We start from the raw sequence: 16,326 nt of genomic DNA on the forward strand, positions 1-16,326 counted from the left end.
AATTTCCCAGAAGTCTTGGCTGAATTGTCCCACAAAGAACTTGCACAAAAGCCAATGTCTGTAATCGACTGCTGGAGAGAGATTGTACAGCCACAAGTGCAGCTCAACTTTGAGAAACTGAATGAAATGTACAATGAACAAAAACTTACACCCAAGAAAGTAGTTGATAGGTTGCACTTTCCCAGCACAATGACGCCACAAGAAAAAGAATCTGCAAAATACTTAACAAAATACATCAAGGAACTTAGTGAAGAAAGACTGGGGAAGTTTCTGAGGTTCTGAACAGGTTCAGATTTATTGATTTCTGCTTTTATTGAGGTTGAGTTTATCGCTCAGACCAGTCTCACACGCAGACCCATCGGGCGTACATGTGCATCCATATTGCACTTGTCTGACACGTATGATAATTTTCCAGATTTCCGCAGTGAGTTTTAATGCTGTTCTGGACAGTAACATCTGGATAATGGATATTGTGTAGATAACACAAACAAACAGACATACAAACAGTTGTATCTCAGTTTTCATTCAGGTAAATCTTTCAGGTAAAACAGTTGTGAAATTCAATTATAAATTATATGTGCATTGAAAGTTTTTCTGTTGACATGTGAAATGCCTATTTATCTTAAATCTTTTGTATTTTTGTTTTCTCTATTCTATTTGTCAATGTTACTTGACCTTTATACTTGAAACTATGTTACTGTGTAATGCCAGGGATTTTGATGTCTCTGGTACATCATTTGTTATTCTGTGAAGATGCTACATTAGTAATAGTTCAATGTTTGAAACAAACTTATTAGAAAACACAGCATACATGAATAAGTGTTTCATATAACATTCAGAGCAATAAATGCTGAGTGAAATTAAAATGTTTTGGTCATTTTTGCAACAAACTAGAGAAGCCTAAAGCTACTTACTACTAATTTCCAGTAGAGTACAACAACAAAACAAAAAAAATGACCTACATTTGGGCCTGACCTATTTTGTAGGAGTAAAAACCATAGGTTGTTCAAATATTGTCATGTATTTCACTTCTTAAACGTAAGTACAGTTCTGCAGTTGTGGGTGCATTCACTGGAGCATCCCAACCATGTTCTTCCATTAGGAGAGTGCAAAGTTCAAAAACAGTTTCATCACAGGGGTATTGTCCTTTAGGTGTGCACTCCTCCTTGCATATCATTGTCTCCTCTGGAATGACAGGCTGCAGCTTATCCTCTCCGCCATAAAGTTGTGGCACAGTGTACATGAGAACGGGTCTTCCTCCAAACATCCCATAACCAGGTCTCATCCTTATGCGGTGAGAATTCCAGGTTCTGACCACTCCATCCAGCTCATCCTGAATGACAATATGTACATTTAAAATTTAGGAATCAGCAGCCTATTTATTATTAGGTGTGTGCAATATAGATAGCCTTCTTCATTCATATTAATATAAACATATAGAGCTGGATCTATTAAAGGTTTGTGTGTATTAAAACGTGTGCAAACTCATTGCACGCAAAAAATGTACAAACTGATTTACTAGCAGTGTGCAAAAAGGGTTGTGTCTTGCAAAGGTGCAAAGTAGCGTGTCTGCATCCAGTTACTACATTTGCCACAATGAATAAGCAATATGGGGCGTTTACACGCAGTAGTGCCTGTGCTGGGAGGAGAAAATGTAAATATATTAACTTAGCACACGCAAAGTGATTTATCAAACCCGAAAGCAATTCTGCTCATAGAAACTGCGTCTGTAGTTACCACGTTTCAAAAGGAGGTGCAAAGGGGTTGGATGTGAAATTGCGTACTCATGGAAGTGGTTAGGAGACATCAAAATGATGAAACAAGATGCAGAGAATGCATTTTTCACCCTAGTGTGAACATTTTTGGAGTGACAGAAGAAAAAAATCATTGAGACATATGCCCCCCCCACACCACAACCCATAAACTTTACAGGACTCGTTTCCACTCCTGATTATTGTGATTATAAATAGGCACCGACATTAGGCTACAGTGTGACAAAATTATGTGCGCGTGACAGTTATTCATTCCAACTACCCCCCCACACACACACACACCCCACACACACACACACCCACACACACGCAAACACACACACCTACCTTTAAAATGAAATATAAATGAATGAGTCATTTAATACCTTCTATGACTAAACTCCTCCAACATCACATTTCAGTATCTCTGGATCATTCAGCCCACTGTTCCCATTACTACACACAAATTGTGATCTTAGTAGATCCGGCCCATAATGTTATATACTAAAAATTACCTGTATTATGTTAAGAAAACAGAACTGCATCAAGTTCTTGTCCAAGAAGTCACCAGTGAAGTGTGCGTCTTCTCTTAGAGTTTGAAAGACGTCCATCCAAAACTGGATGCATTGTTTACGCAGGACTCCCCACCACGACTCTATACGTTGATTGGCAGTGCTGCATCCGTATATGAAACTTTGGTCTCCTGCATATACATCAGTGTGATTTCTACGCAGGAACCGCTGCATGTCTCGAACGTATGCATTTTCCGTACCTGGATCAGCCCGGAGTCTTTGGGGACAGCCTCCAAGGCGAGTCACTGTGTTAATAAAGTCATCTGCAATTACTTTTGGGTCACTGTTGGTGACATAGGCCTCCATCCACATGATGTGACGGCTAAAGCCATCAATACAGCCATTGCCAGCAATACCATACGGCTTCAACTTGTCATAGGAATCCAAATGCCACAGTGCGTTTGGCCCTCTTACGCTGTACTGTCTACGCCGAAGGCGCCGTCTTCTCCGCTTGTCTACTCCATCTGGATCCAAAACTCGGAGTAGAATCCTCACAGTTTCTTGAGAAACAACAAACCCTTTCTGTATAGCTCGCTGGTGTAGCCACCGATAGCCCTGCAGCCGTCCACTTCCAGTCAGTTCCTCCTCCACAAAAGAGACAATTTGCTCCGAATCAGTTTGGTTCTTACGACGAAACAAACCTAAATGTTTGCAAACGCGCTTCAAAGTCCTTATACTAATGATAATGTGTTGATGGTGGGCACATAGGCTCAGTATTTCGCTGTGAGTAAACTCCAAATGAATATAACTTCACAAAATGTTCCAGGTTCTCCATTATGCGATGAGTGGGTACGACTTTATTCTCGTTAAATAACGACTTTATTCTCGTTAATTAATGAGTTTTTTTCTCGTTAAATCACGACTTTATTCTTGTTAATTAATAACTTTTTTGTCGTTAAATAACGACTTTATTCTCGTTAATTAATGAGTTTTTTTCTCGTTAAATAACGACTTTATTGTCATTAATTAATGAGTTTTTTTTTCTCGTTAAATAACGACTTTATTCTCGTTAATTAATGACTTTATTCTCGTTAAATAACCACTTTATCCTCGTTAAATAATGAGTTTTTTCTCGTTAAATAACGACTTTATTCTCGTTAAAGAACGACTTTATTCTCGTTAAATAATGAGGTTTTTTTTTTCGTTAAATAACGACTTTATTCTCATTAAATAATGAGGTTTTTTTTTTTAAACTACGACTTTATTCTCGTTAATTAACGACTTAATTCTCGTAGGGACAAGCGTTTTTTTTTCTTATGTGGCCCTAATACGCCGTTTTTTTTTTGTTTGTTTTTTTGTTGTTTTTTTTTAACCTTTGGTGCTTTTCCTCATCTGGAGGTGGAAACCTAATCTCCTTGCCCGGTCTGAGTCTTTTTTTTTTTTTTTTTTTTTTTCTGTCTCACTCCCCATGTCTTCCTTCCAGCATCCTTAAAGTAGCACACTGAGCTCTGTCATTTTTCAAACTACCCCAGTGGTACCCCGAACAAAACCCAGGGGTTAGAATTCTTCTCCTCCTGGTCTAGTCTGACATTTTTTTCTGTCTGTCTCCCTCTCTTTTCTCTCCAGCATCCTAAAAGCTTCACACTTAGTTCTGGCATTTTTCAAACCACCCCGTGGAGATGGAATTGCAGCCACACACCAGTGGAAGAACTCTGTCCATGGTCCTGATTCTTTGTCTTTCTTTCTCTCTCGCTCTCTCTCCCCCTCTTTCCTCCAACCCCCTTAAAGCTGCGCACTGATGTGCATGGACGAGGAAGAATACTGGGAAATGTCGCACTGACCCTTGTCAGGGTTAGACCGGGACGGCTGGTGGACGGTGTGGAGTCTGTCTTTTTTCAAGCCTGTGTGGATTGTTATTTTTCCAAAGACAGAAAACCGGTTAGCCTAACCCCTTTTTTAACCTCCGGTTCTTTTCTCATCTGGAGCTGGATAACGATAAAACAGTAAATGTCATTTTTGAGCGTTTCACTTCAAGAGAAGCTGTGGGACTTTTCCTCATCTGAAGCTGGAAACCTAATCTCCAGGTTCAAGGCTCCGGGCTCAAGGCTCCAGGCACGGGGTCATTTCCAGGTCCGGGCTCCAGACTTCAGGCTCCAAACTCCATGCTCCGCGCTCCAAGCTATTTGCTCGTGATCAGTTCAAGGGTCCCGGCTCCAGGTTCAGGGTTCGGGGTCAGTTCCAGGCTCTTGGCTCTAGGCTCTGCGATCCAGGCTTTGGACTCGGTGTCTTCTTCCAGGCTCCAGACTCCGGGCTCGGGTTCAGTTCCAGGCTCTGGGCTCTGGGCTTTTTTCTCTGGGCTCTGAGCTCTGGGCTCTGGGCTCTGGGCTCTGGGCTCTGGGCTCCGGGTTCAGAGATACAGGATCTGCACTCCAGGCTATTGGATCCAAGCTCAGGGCTTCGGATTTTGGGTCAGTTCAATTCTCTGGGCTAAAGGCTCCAGCCTCTAGACTCGGGGTCAGATCCAGGCTCCCGGCACCGGGCTCCACGCTCCACGCTCCAGGCTGCGGGCTACAGGCTGAAGGCTCCAGGCTCCAAGCTCAAGGTTCGGTGCTCAGGGTTTTTTCCAGGCTCCGCGCTCCAGGCTCCATGTTCCCTGCACAGGGCTCCGGGCTCGTGGTCATTTCTAGGCTCCGGGCTCCAAGGTCCGGACTTGGGGTCAGTTCCAGGCTCCAGGCTCATGGCTCCATGCTCACGGCTCCAAGCTTCGCGCTCCGGGCTCCGGGCTCCGGGCTCCGGGCTCCGGGCTCAGGGTCTTCTTCCAGGCTCCAGACTCAAGGCTCCAGCCTCCAAACTCCATGCTCCGCGCTCCAGGCTATTTGCTCGAGATCAGTTCCAGGGTTCCGGCTCCAGGTTCAGGGTTCGGGGTCAGTTCCAGGCTCTTGGCCTGGAAGCCTGGAGGCTCTGCGATCCAGGCTTTGGACTCTGTGTCTTCTTCCAGGCTCCAGACTCCGGGCTCGGGTTCAGTTCCAGGCTCTGGGCTCTGGGCTCTGGGCTCTGGGCTCTGGGCTCTGGGCTCTGGGCTCTGGGCTCTGGGCTCTTGGCTCTGGGCTCTGGGCTCCGGGTTCAGAGATACAGGATCTTCGCTCCAGGCTATTGGATCCAAGCTCAGGGCTCCGGATTTTGGGTCAGTTCAATTCTCTGGGCTAAAGGCTCCAGCCTCTAGACTCGGGGTCAGAGCCAGGCTCCCGGCACCGGGCTCCACGCTCCACGCTCCAGGCTGCGGGCTACAGCCTGAAGGCTCCAGGCTCAAGGCTTCCAGGGTCAAAACTCAGGGTCAAGGGTCCTGGCTCCATGTTTGGGGTCAGTTCCAAGCTCCGGGCGCAAGGCTCAAGGCTCAAGACTCCAAGCTCCATGCTCAAGGCTCAAGGCTCCGGGCCAGTTGCAGAATCTCGGCTCCAGGTTCAAGGCTCCATGCTTCAAGCTCGTGGCTCCAGGCAAATGGCTCAAGGCTCAGGGTCAGTTCAAAAGGCTCTGGGCTCCAGGCTTTCAGGCTCCAAGCTCCAGGCTCAAGGCTCCAGGTTCCGGCGCTCCAGGTTCCGGCGCTCCAGGCTCTGGGCTCCTTTCTCCAGGCTCCAGGCTCCTGGCATGGGGTCAGTTCAAAGTTGTGTGATCCATGCTTCAGGCTCCAGGCTTCTGGCTCGGTGTAAGTCCCAGGCTCTGGGTTCCACGCCATGGGCTCAAGTCTCTGGGCACGGGGTTATTTCCAGGCTCTGGGCTCCAGGTTTTGGGCTGTTGGTCTTCTTCCAGGCAAGGTTTTTATCGTTAACAAAAATGAACGAAATGACGAAAACTAAAATTGAAAAAACATTTTCGTCAACTGAAATAAACTAAATGTCTAATTAAAAGAAAAAAAAAAGATAACTAACTGAAACTGTATTGTGTGGTTACAAAACTTACTAAAATGTATAAAAATTACATTCGTCTTCGTTTTCGTCTTTGTAAATGTCGGATTGATATCAGATTGATTTATTTCACTCCAGCAGTTTGAGCTAGCCGCACCATACGACACTACACAGTCTGTCATGTCTGGTCACTTGTGGTTTCCAGTCGTCTTCTGGTCCCCACTCTACCTGGAACATACAGACTAAAGCTGGTACACAGCAGCAAAGTCCTGTCTGGGATTTACTTTAGTGATGAGTGGGGTCGTTTTTTGTTTGTTTGTTTGTTTGTTTTTTGCGCTCACTGTGTGTGCGCGTGAGTGACAGAGACAGAGCGGAGCTAAATGTTAGAGTCAGTGTTGAACTAGCAACCAGGTAAAAACTGGAGAGGTTATCGCCATGAAAAGGCTTTCCAAGGCCTTTACTGCACAGTTTAGAAGAGGAGAAAAGAGGAGGATGAAAACAAATCCAACTAGAAGCACTCGGAGAGCGCAGACCTCCGCCAAGGCTGATCAATGGCCCCCCCCGTGGGCCCCCCCACCCCCGATCACCACCAAAATTTAATCATTTCTTCCTTATCCCATTTCCAACAAACCCTGAAAATTTCATCCAAATCTGTCCATAACTTTTTTAGTTATGTTGCACACTAACGGACAGACAAACAAACAAACAAACAAACAAACCCTGGCAAAAACATAACCTCCTTGGCGGAGGTAATTACAGAGGTATGGAACCTGTTATAATGTTAAAAAAGGTTTGATGTTACTAGCTAAAGCTAGCTGAACTGAAATGAAGCAAAGTTGGCTAACAATGGAACTGTAGATGATTAAGATATGAGATATCTGCTAAGCTGTGGTTTACTGCTAATGAACTGGGTCATATATGTTTATCTATGTTTGTATCTGGTTTAACTGCTGGTTAGCTGGTTTATATGTTTCTATCTGGTTTAACTGCTGGTTAGGTGGTTTATATGTTTCTTTCTGGTTTAACTGCTAGTTAGCTGGTTTAGTATGTATGTTTCTATCTGGTTTAACTGCTGGCTGCTTTGTGCATCTCCTCTCACGCTTTGCACAACATTGTTTTCATGTAAGTTCCGTTGTGTATGGATCACACACACACCCCCCTAACCTTCTATAGGGAATTTATACATCATAATGTACATGTGTTTGTGTCTCTGCTCAGTCAATGAGCCGCCCTAACCCGACCCCCAAATAAAGTGTCCAGAGTAACCCGCTGATTCGTGCCGCACTAATTTCTTTGAATAGGATGGTGAGGAAGATAAAATATATGAAATAACTAAAACTAATACCAACACTAAACTAAACTAAAACTAAGCATTCAGAAAAAAAAACGATAACTAATAAAAACTAGCAAGCATGCTCTAAAAACTAATTAAAACTAACTGAATTAGAGAAAACAAAAGTCAAAACTAAATAAAACTAGACTATAATTAAAAATCCAAAACTATTATAACCTTGCTTCCAGGCTCCTTGCTCCATGCTCCCGGCTCAAAGTTCTAGGCTCAAGGCTCATGGCTCCGGGCTCAGGATCAGTTCCAGGCTCCAGACTTAAGGCCCAAGGTACCAGGTTCGGGGTAAGTTCCAAGCTCGATGCTCCGGGCTCCAGGCTCCGCAATACAGAATCCAGGCTCCGGGCTTGGGGTAAGATCCAGGCTCCGGGCTCCGGGCTCCGGGCTCCGGGCTCCGGGCTCCGGGCTCCGGGCTCCGGGCTCCGGGCTCCATTCTTGGGTTCAGTTCATGTCTCGAGGTTACTGGCTCCAGGCTCCAGGCTCCGGGAGCCAGGGTTTGGGCTCGGGGTCTTTTTCCAGGCTCAAAATTACAGGCCCCAGGGTCCAGGGTCCAGGCTCCAGCCTCCAGGCACCAGGCTCCAAGCTCCACGCTCCAGGCTCCGCGCTCCAGGCTATGGGCTTGTGATCAGTTCCAGGCTCGGGGCTCCAGGTTCCAGGCTCCAGGATCAGGGTTCGGGGTCAGTTCCAGTTTCCTGGCTCCTTTCTCCATGATCCTGGCTTTGGGCTCGGTGTCTTCTTCCAGGCTCCAGACTCAAGGCTCCTGGCTCCAGGCAGAGGGGCCGGTTCAAAGTTCCTGTCTCCTGGCTTCAGGCTCCAGGCTTCATGCTCGGTGTAAGTTCCATGCTTGGGGTTTCATGCCCAGTGCTCCAGTATCCGGGCACGGGGTTTTTTCCAGGCTCCAGGCTCCAGGCTTTGGCCTCAGGGTCTTCTTCCAGGCTCAACTTTCTTTGCTTGGGGTAAGTTCCATGCTCGGGGTTTCATGCCCTGAGCTCCAGGCTCCTGGAACGGGGTCATTTCCAGGCTCTGGGCTCCATGCTCCGGACTCAGGGCTCCAGACTCCAGGCTCCAGGCTAAAGGCTCCAAGCTCTGCTCTCCAGGCTGCAGGCTCTAGGGTCTGGGCTCCAGGCTCCAGACTCCAGGCTCCAGGTTCCAGGCTCCAGGCTCCAGGCCCCATGGCCAGAGTTTGGGCCCTGGGCTTAGGCTCAGTTATAGGGTTCAGGTTAGGGCAGAGACAAGGGGTTAGGGCTCAGTTCCAGGATGAGGGTTAGGGCTAAGCTCCAGGATTAGGGTTTGAGTTCAAATCCAAGACCAGGGTTAGGGCTCCGAGCTTTGGCTCAGTTCAAGGGTTAGGATTTGGGCTTTGGCCAGGGACAGGTTAAGGGCTCCAAGCTCGTGCTCAGTTCAAGGCTTTAGGCTCCGGGCTCCTGGTCCCAAGCTCCGGACTCCAGGCTCTGCATTCCTTGCTCCGGGCTCGGGGTCAGTTCCAGGCTCCGGGCTCAAGGCTCTGCATTTAGGGCTCTGGGCTCCAGAATCCCGGCTTTTATTCTTTTCCAGGCTCCACGCTCCAAGCTAAATGTTCCAGACTCCAGGCTTGGGGTAAGTTCCAGGCTCACGGCTCAAGGCTTTTGACTCCAGGCTCCACGCTCCAGGCTCCAGGATCCAGGCTCCAGGCTCCAGGCTCATGGCTCCAGGCTCCATTCTCGAGTTCAGTTCCACTCTTGCGGTTCCTCGCTCCAGGCTCCAGGCTCCAGGCTCCAGGCTCCAGGCTTAGTTCTCCGGGCTCAAGGCTTTGGGCTCTGGATCTTCTTCCAGGCTCCAGACTCAAGACTCCAGGTTCCAGGTTCCAGCCTCCGGGCTCCAAGCTCCATTCTCCGCACTCCAGGCTAATGGTTCGTGATCAGTTCCAGGGTCCCGGCTCCAGGCTCCAGGTTCAGGGTTCGGGGTCAGTTCCAGGCTCTTGGCTCCAGGCTCTGCGATCCAGGCTTTGACTCGGTGTCTTCTTCCAGGCTCCAGACTCCGGGCTCGGGTTCAGTTCCAGGCTCTGGGCTCTGGGCTCTGGGCTCTGGGCTCTGGGCTCTGGGCTCTGGGCTCTGGGCTCTGGGCTCTGGGCTCTTGGCTCTGGTTCAGAGATACAGGATCTGCGCTCCAGGCTATTGGATCCAGGCTCAGGGCTCCGGATTTTTGGTCAGTTCAATTCTCTGGCCAAAAGGCTGCAGCCTCTAGACTCGGGGTCAGATCCAGGCTCCCGGCACCGGGCTCCACGCTCCACACTCCAGGCTGCGGGCTACAGGCTGAAGGCTCCAGGTTCAAGGCTTCCAGGGTCAAAACTCAGGGTCAAGGGTCCTGGCTCCATTTTTGGGGTCAGTTCCAAGCTCCGGGCTCCAGGCTCGAGACTCCAAGCTCCATGCTAAAGGCTCAAGGCTCTGGGTCAGTTCCAGAATCTCGGCTCCAGGCTCCATACTTAGAGCTCGTGGCTCCAGGCAACAGGCTCAAGGCTCGGTGTCAGTTCCAGGCTCCGGGCTCCAGGCTTAGGCTCCGGGCTCCGGGCTCCGGGCTCCGGGCTCCGGGCTCCGGGCTCAGTGTCATTTCCAGGCTCTGGGCTCAGGGCTTATGGCTTCAGGCTCCAACCTCCCCGCTCCAGGCTCAAAGCTCCAGGTTCCGGCGCTCCAGGCTCTGGGCTCCTTTCACCAGGCTCCTTGCATGGGGTAAGTTCAACATTCTGGGATCCAGGCTTCAGGCACCAGGCTTCGGTCGTTGGGTAATTTCCAGGCTCCGGGTTCCACACCCTTGGCTCAAGGCTCCGGGCACGGGGTTATTTCCAGTCTCCGGGCTCCAGGCTTTGGATTTTGGGTCTTCTTCCACGCTCAAGGCTCAATGCTCCTGGCTCAAAGCTCCAGGCTCAAACCTCTTGGCTTCAGGCTCCGGATCACTTCCAAGCTCCGGGCTCCAGGCCCCAGGTACTTGGTTGGGGGTCAGTTCCAAGCTCGAAGCTCCGGCCTCAAGGCTCCGCAATCCAAGATCCAGGCTCCGGGTTTTGGGTCAACTCCAGCCTCCGGGCTCCAGGCTTCATTCTCGGGTTCAGTTCCAGTCTCGAGGTTCCTGGCTCCAGGCTCTTGGCTCCAGGCTTTGGGCTCGGGATCTTCTTCCAGGCTCAAGACTCCAGACTCCAGGCACAATACTCCAAGCTCCAGGCTCCGTGCTTCAGGCTATAGGCTCATGATCAATTTCAGGCTCTGGGCTCAAGGCTCCAGGTTCAGGGTTTAGTGTCAGTTCAAGGCTCCTGGCTCCAGGCTCCATGATCCAGGCTGTTTGCTCGGTGTCTTCTTCCAAGCTCCACACTCCAGGCTCCAGGGTCCAGGCTTTGGACTCCAGGCACCAGGCTCCAAGCTCCAGGCTCCAGGCTCCAGGCTCCAGGCTCCAGGCTCCAGGCTCCAGGCTCCAGGCTCCAGGCTATGGGTTCATTATCAATTTCAGGCTCCAGGCTCCAGGTTAAGGGTTTGCGGTCAGTTCCAGGCTCCTGGCTCCTGGCTCCGTGATCCAGGCTTTTGCCTCGGTGTCTTCTTCCAAGCTCCAGACTCCAGGGTCCAGGCTCAATGCTCCTCGCTCCAGGCTCTTGGCTCGTGATCAGTTCGAGGATCATGGCTCCGGGCTCAAGTCTTTACAATCTGGGCTCTCGGCTCCATGCACCAGGATCTATGCTCCAGGCTCCAGGCTCACGGGTCAAGGCTCCAAGCTCCAGGTTCAATGCTCCAGGCTCTTGGTCAGTTCCAGGCCCAGTGCTCCATGATATAGGTTCAAGACTCCAGGTTTTGGGTTTGGTCAAGGCTCCGGGCTCCTGGCTCAAGTCTCCAGGCTCAAGGCTCCAAGCTCCTGGTTCTGATCTCAGGGCTCGGGCTCGGGGTAAGATCCACGCTCCAGGTTCAAGGCTCCAGGCTCAAGGCTCTTGGTCAGTTACAGGCTCCAGGCTCCAGTCTCTTGGCTTCGGGCTTCAGGCTCAGGGATCCAGGTTCCCGGCTCAGTGTCAGTTTCAGGCCCCGTTCTCCGGGCTACAGGCTTCAGACTCCGGGCTCAGTGTCAGTTTCAGGCTCCGGGCTCCAGACTCAAGTCATTGGGTCAGTTTGAGGCTCCGGACTCCATGATCTAGGCTCAAGGTTCCGTGCACAAGACTCGTGGCTCAAGGCTCAAGACTCTGTGCTCCGTTCTCATGGTCAGTTCCAGACTCCAGGCTCCGGGGTCCAGGCTCCACGATCAAGGATCCAGGATCCGGCCTAATGGTTTGTTCTTTGTTGCGGGCTCCAGGCTCCTTGCTCAAGGCTCCGGGATCCAGGCTCCAGGCTTAGACTCCAGGCTCAAGGCTCAGTGCTCCAGTCTCAAGGCTCCAGGCTCCAGGCTCCAGCCTCCAGCCTCCAGCCTCCAGGCTCCAGCCTCATGGCTCCAGGCTCAAGGCAGGGTGGCCGGTTCCAAGTTCCGGTCTCCTGGCTTCTGGCTCGGTGTAAGTTCCATGCTTTGGGTAACATGCCAAGGGCTCCAGGATCCGGGCACGGGGTTTTTTCCATGCTCCGGGCTCCAGGCTTTGGGCTCAGGGTCTTCTTCCAGGCTCAAGGCTCCAGGCTCAAAGCTCATGGCTCAAAGCTCCAGGCTCTGGGCTCGGGATCAGTTCAAGGCTCCAGGCTCAAGGACCAAGGTTTCGGATTCGGGGTGTATTCCATGCTCTGGCCTTCGGGCTCCAGCCTCCGTGCATTGGGTCAGGTCTAAGTTCCGTTCTCCAGGCTTCAGGCTCCAGGCTTCGGGCTCCGGGTAAGTTCCATGCTCGGAGATCAATGCCGTAGGCTCCAGGCTCTGGGAAAAGGGTCATTTCCAAGTTCCAGAAACCAGGCTCCGGACTCAGGGTCAGTTCCAGACTCCGGGCTCCACGCTCCAGGCTCCAGGCTCAAGGCTCAAGGCTCAAGGTTCAAGGCTCCAATCTCCAGGCTCCAGGATCAAGGCTCCAGACTCACGGCTCAACGCTCTCACCTCCAGGCTCGGGGTCAGTTCCAGTCTCCGAGCTCCAGGGTCCTGGCTCAAGGATCCGTGCTCGGGGTCAGTACAAGGCTTTTGGCTCCCGGCTCCATGCTCACAGCTCCATGCTCCGGGCTCCAGGCTCCGAGCTCTGCTCTCCAGGCTCAAGGCTGCAGGCTTTAGGGTCCAGGCTCCAGACTCCAGGCTCCAGGCTCAAGACTCCAAGCTCTGCTCTCCAGGCTCAAGGCTGCAGGCTTTAGGGTCCAGGCTCCAGACTCCAGGCTCCAGGCTCCAGGCTCCAGGCTCAAGACTCCAAGCTCTGCTCTCCAGGCTCAAGGCTGCAGGCTTTAGGGTCCAGGCTCCAGACTCCAGGTTCCAGGCTCCAGCTCCAGGCTCCAGGCTCCTGGCTCCAGGCCCCACGCCCCAGGCCCCAGGGCCAGAGTTAGGGCCCTTGGCTGAGGCTCAGTTCCAGGGTTCAGGTTAGGGCAGAGTCCAGGATTAGGGTTCAGTTCAAGGATTAGGGTTAGGGCTCAGTTCCAGGATAAGGGTTAGGGCTCAGTTCTAAGACCAGGGTTTGGGCTCTGAGCTTTGGCTCAGTTCCAGGATTAGGGTTAGGGCTTTGGCCAGGGACAGGTTAAGGGCTCCAAGCTCGTGCTCAGTTCAAGGCTCAAGGCGTTAGGCTCCAGAATCCTTTTCCCGGGCTCCGGGCTCCGGACTCCAGGCTCCAGGCTCAACACTCCGACCTCCAGGCTCTGGGTCAGTTCCAGTCTCTGGGCTCCAGGGTCCTGGCTCAAGTTTCTTTGCTCGGGGTAAGTTCCATGCTCAGGGTTCCATGCCCTGGGCTCCAGGCTCCTGGAATGGGGTCATTTCCACGCTCCGGGCTCCAGAATCAAGGCTCCGGACTCGGGGTCAGTTCCAGGCTCCAGGGTCCAGACTCCAGGCTCAAGACTCCAAGCTCTGCTCTCCAGGCTCAAGGCTGCAGGCTTTAGGGTCCACGCTCCAGACTCCAGGTTCCAGGCTCATGGCTCCAGGCCCCACACCCCAGGCCCCAGGGCAAGAGTTAGGGCCCTTGGCTTGAAGCTCAGTTCCAGGGTTCAGGTTAGGGCAGAGTCCAGGATTAGGGTTCAGTTCAAGGATGAGGGTTAGGGCTCAGTTCCAGGATAAGGGTTAGGGCTCAGTTCTAAGACCAGGGTTAGGGCTCTGAGCTTTGGCTCAGTTCCAGGATTAGGGTTAGGGCTTTGGCAAGGGACAGGTTAAGGGCTCCAAGCTCGTGCTCAGTTCAAGGCTCAAGGCTTTAGGTTCCAGACTCCTTTTCCCGGGCTCCGGACTCAAGGCTCCACATTCCTTGCTCCGAGCTCAGGGTCAGTTCCAGGCTCCAGGCTCAAGGCTTCGCAGTTAGGGCTCCGGGCTCAAGAATCCAGGCTTTTTCTCTTTTCCAGAATCCAGGCTCCAGGCTAAAGGTTCCAGACTCAGGGCTTGGGGTCAGTTCCAGGATCCAGGCTCAAGGCAACAGACTCCACGCTCCAGGCTCCAGGCTCCAGGCTCCAGGCTTCAGGCTCCAGGCTCCAGGCTCCGGGCTCACGGCTCCGGGCTCACGGCTCCAGCCTCCAGGCTACATTCTCCGGGCTCCAGGCTCCAGGCTATTGGCTCGGGGACTTCTTCCAGGCTCCAGACTCCAGGCTCAGGGCTCCAGGCTCCAGCCTCGAGCCTCCAGGCTCCAAGCTTCATGCTCCGCGCTCCAGGCTATTGGCTCATGATCAGTTCAAGGTTCTTGGCTCCAGGCTCTAGGTTCAGGGTTCGGGGTCAGTTCCAGGCTCTTGGCTCCAGGCTCTGCGATCCAGGCTTTTGAATCGGTGTCTTCTTCCACGCTCCCGATTCCAGGCAGGTTCCTTTCCAGGCTCTGGGCTCTGGGCTCTGGGCTCCTAGCTCTGGGCTCTAAGCTCCGGGCTCAGAGATACAGGATCTGCGCTCCAGGCTATTGGATCAAGGCTCAGGGCTCCGGATTTTTGGTCAGTTCAATTCTCTGGGCTCAAGGCACCAGCCTCTAGACTCGGGGTCAGATCCAGGCTCCCGGCACCGGGCTCCACGCTCCATGCTCCAGGCTGCGGGCTACAGGCTGAAGGCTCCAGGCTCAAAACTCAGGGTCAAAGGCCCTGTCTCCATGTTTGGGTTCAGTTCCAAGCTCTGGGCTCCAGGCTCCAGGCTCAAGGCTCCAAGCTCCAGGTTTGATGCTCGTGGCTCCAGACTCTAGGTCAGTTCCAGGCCCAGTGCTCCATAATATAGGTTCAAGACTCCAGGTTTTGGGTTTGGTCAAGGCTCTGGGCTCCTGGCTCAACTCTCCAGGCTCCAAGCTCCTGGTTCTGATCTCAGGGCTCGGGCTCGGGGTCAGATCCACACTCCAGGTTCAAGGCTCCAGGCTCAAGGCTCTTGGTCAGTTCCAGGCTCCAGGCTCTTGACTTCGGGCTTCAGGCTCCAAGCTCCAGGTTCAAGGCTACATGCTCGGGGTCAGGTCGAGGCTCCGGGCTTCAGGCTCAGGGATCCAGGCTCCCGGCTCAGTGTCAGTTTCAGGCCCTGGTCTCCGGGCTATAGGCTTCAGACTCCGGGCTCGGGGTCAGTTTAAAGCTTCGGGCTCAAGGAACTGTGCTCGGGGTCAGTTTCAGGCTCCGGGCTCATGGCCCAAGGCTCGGGCTCAGTTCTAGGATCTGGGCTCCGGGCTCAAGTCTTTTAGCTGTGGGCTCTAGGCTCCACGCTCCGTGCCCCAGGTTCAATGCTCCAGGCTCCAGGCTCTTGGTCAGTTTAAGGCCCCGACCTCCAGGGTATAGGTTTCCAGACTCCGGACTCAGGGTCAGTTCCAGGCTCCAGGCTCAAGTCTATAGGTTCCAGGCTCCTTCTTCCAGGCTCCGGGCTCCGGGCTCATTGCTGGTGGTCAGTAAAAGGCTCCAGGCTCCATGCTCGTGGCTCCACGTTCCAGGCTCCAGGCTCAAGGCTCCAAACTCAAGGTCAAGGCTACAAGCTCCATTTTTGGGGTAATTTCCAGGCCATGGGCTCCAGGCTCCGGTCTCGTGTTCAGTTTCTGTCTCCAGGCTCCGGGGTCCTTGCACTGGGCTACGGGCGACAACCTCACCTCAATGCTCAGACCTCTCGGGGAACCCATGTACCACATACTTCAGGACTGTTTTCCGTGGATACGAGATCGGTGAAATCCCAGGCCCGGAATGAACTGCACCCTTCGGAAAATCATGTGGGGGAAAAAAAAAAAAAAAGAAAGAAAGAAAAAAAGAAAGAAAGAAAGAAAGAAAGAAGACTAAGAAGAAATTGACTTAGATTTCATTTTTTTGTGTTTCACACGAAAAGAAGCTGTTTTGGTCACTTTGAGACTACGATGTTTTTTTCCTCAAAGAAAACTTCGTGATCTGAAAAGATCCTAACAAAACAGCAACAAACCAATTATTTCTGACTTGTTCTTAGTGTTTTCCTGCTTTTCTGAGTAGAAGAGGAAAAAATGTCATTTTTGAGCGTTTCAGACGATAAGAAGCTGTGTTGGTCACTTTGAGACAAGGATCTTTACTCTCAAGCAGAACTTAATTATCTCAGAAGACTTAATAAAACAGCCATAAAACACTCATTTCTGCCTTTTTTTTCCGTGTACTTCTTTTCTGAGTGGAAGAGGAAGAAATGTCATTTTTTTAGCGTTTCAGACGATAAGAAGCTTATTTGTTCACTTTGTGACAAGGAGTTTGTTTTTCTCAAAGAAAACTTCAAGAACTGAAGAGTCAAACACAACAGTCATAAAGCACTGTTTTCTGACTTGTTTTTTT

The 16,326-nt window shown here is 51.6% G+C and overlaps 1 protein-coding gene across 1 annotated transcript; it reads right to left on the minus strand.

Annotated features, from left to right (window-relative positions):
• Positions 1-844: 844 nt before the first annotated feature.
• On the minus strand, positions 845-2,659 carry LOC115410444 (uncharacterized). The gene is made up of 2 exons (XM_030122099.1): positions 2,267-2,659; positions 845-1,333 (listed from the first exon to the last, which is right to left on the minus strand). Exons 1-2 carry the CDS (start codon positions 2,633-2,635, stop codon positions 1,007-1,009), a joined length of 696 nt encoding a protein of 231 aa, XP_029977959.1. The 5' UTR covers positions 2,636-2,659; the 3' UTR covers positions 845-1,006.
• Between the last annotated feature and the right edge of the window lie 13,667 nt (positions 2,660-16,326).

The sequence above is a fragment of the Sphaeramia orbicularis genome, chromosome 19 (assembly GCF_902148855.1).
Source record: "Sphaeramia orbicularis chromosome 19, fSphaOr1.1, whole genome shotgun sequence".
In the NCBI taxonomy this organism is placed as follows: domain Eukaryota; kingdom Metazoa; phylum Chordata; class Actinopteri; order Kurtiformes; family Apogonidae; genus Sphaeramia; species Sphaeramia orbicularis.

What these genes read in the sequence shown, in the direction of transcription:
- LOC115410444 (XM_030122099.1), bottom strand. Translation starts at nt 2,635, where the DNA reads ATGTGGATGGAGGCCTATGTCACCAACAGTGACCCAAAAGTAATTGCA. An exon ending in GTTTTCTTAACATAATACAG is followed by an intron (nt 1,334 to 2,266) that starts GTAATTTTTAGT and finishes ATTGTCATTCAG; the next exon opens with GATGAGCTGGATGGAGTGGT.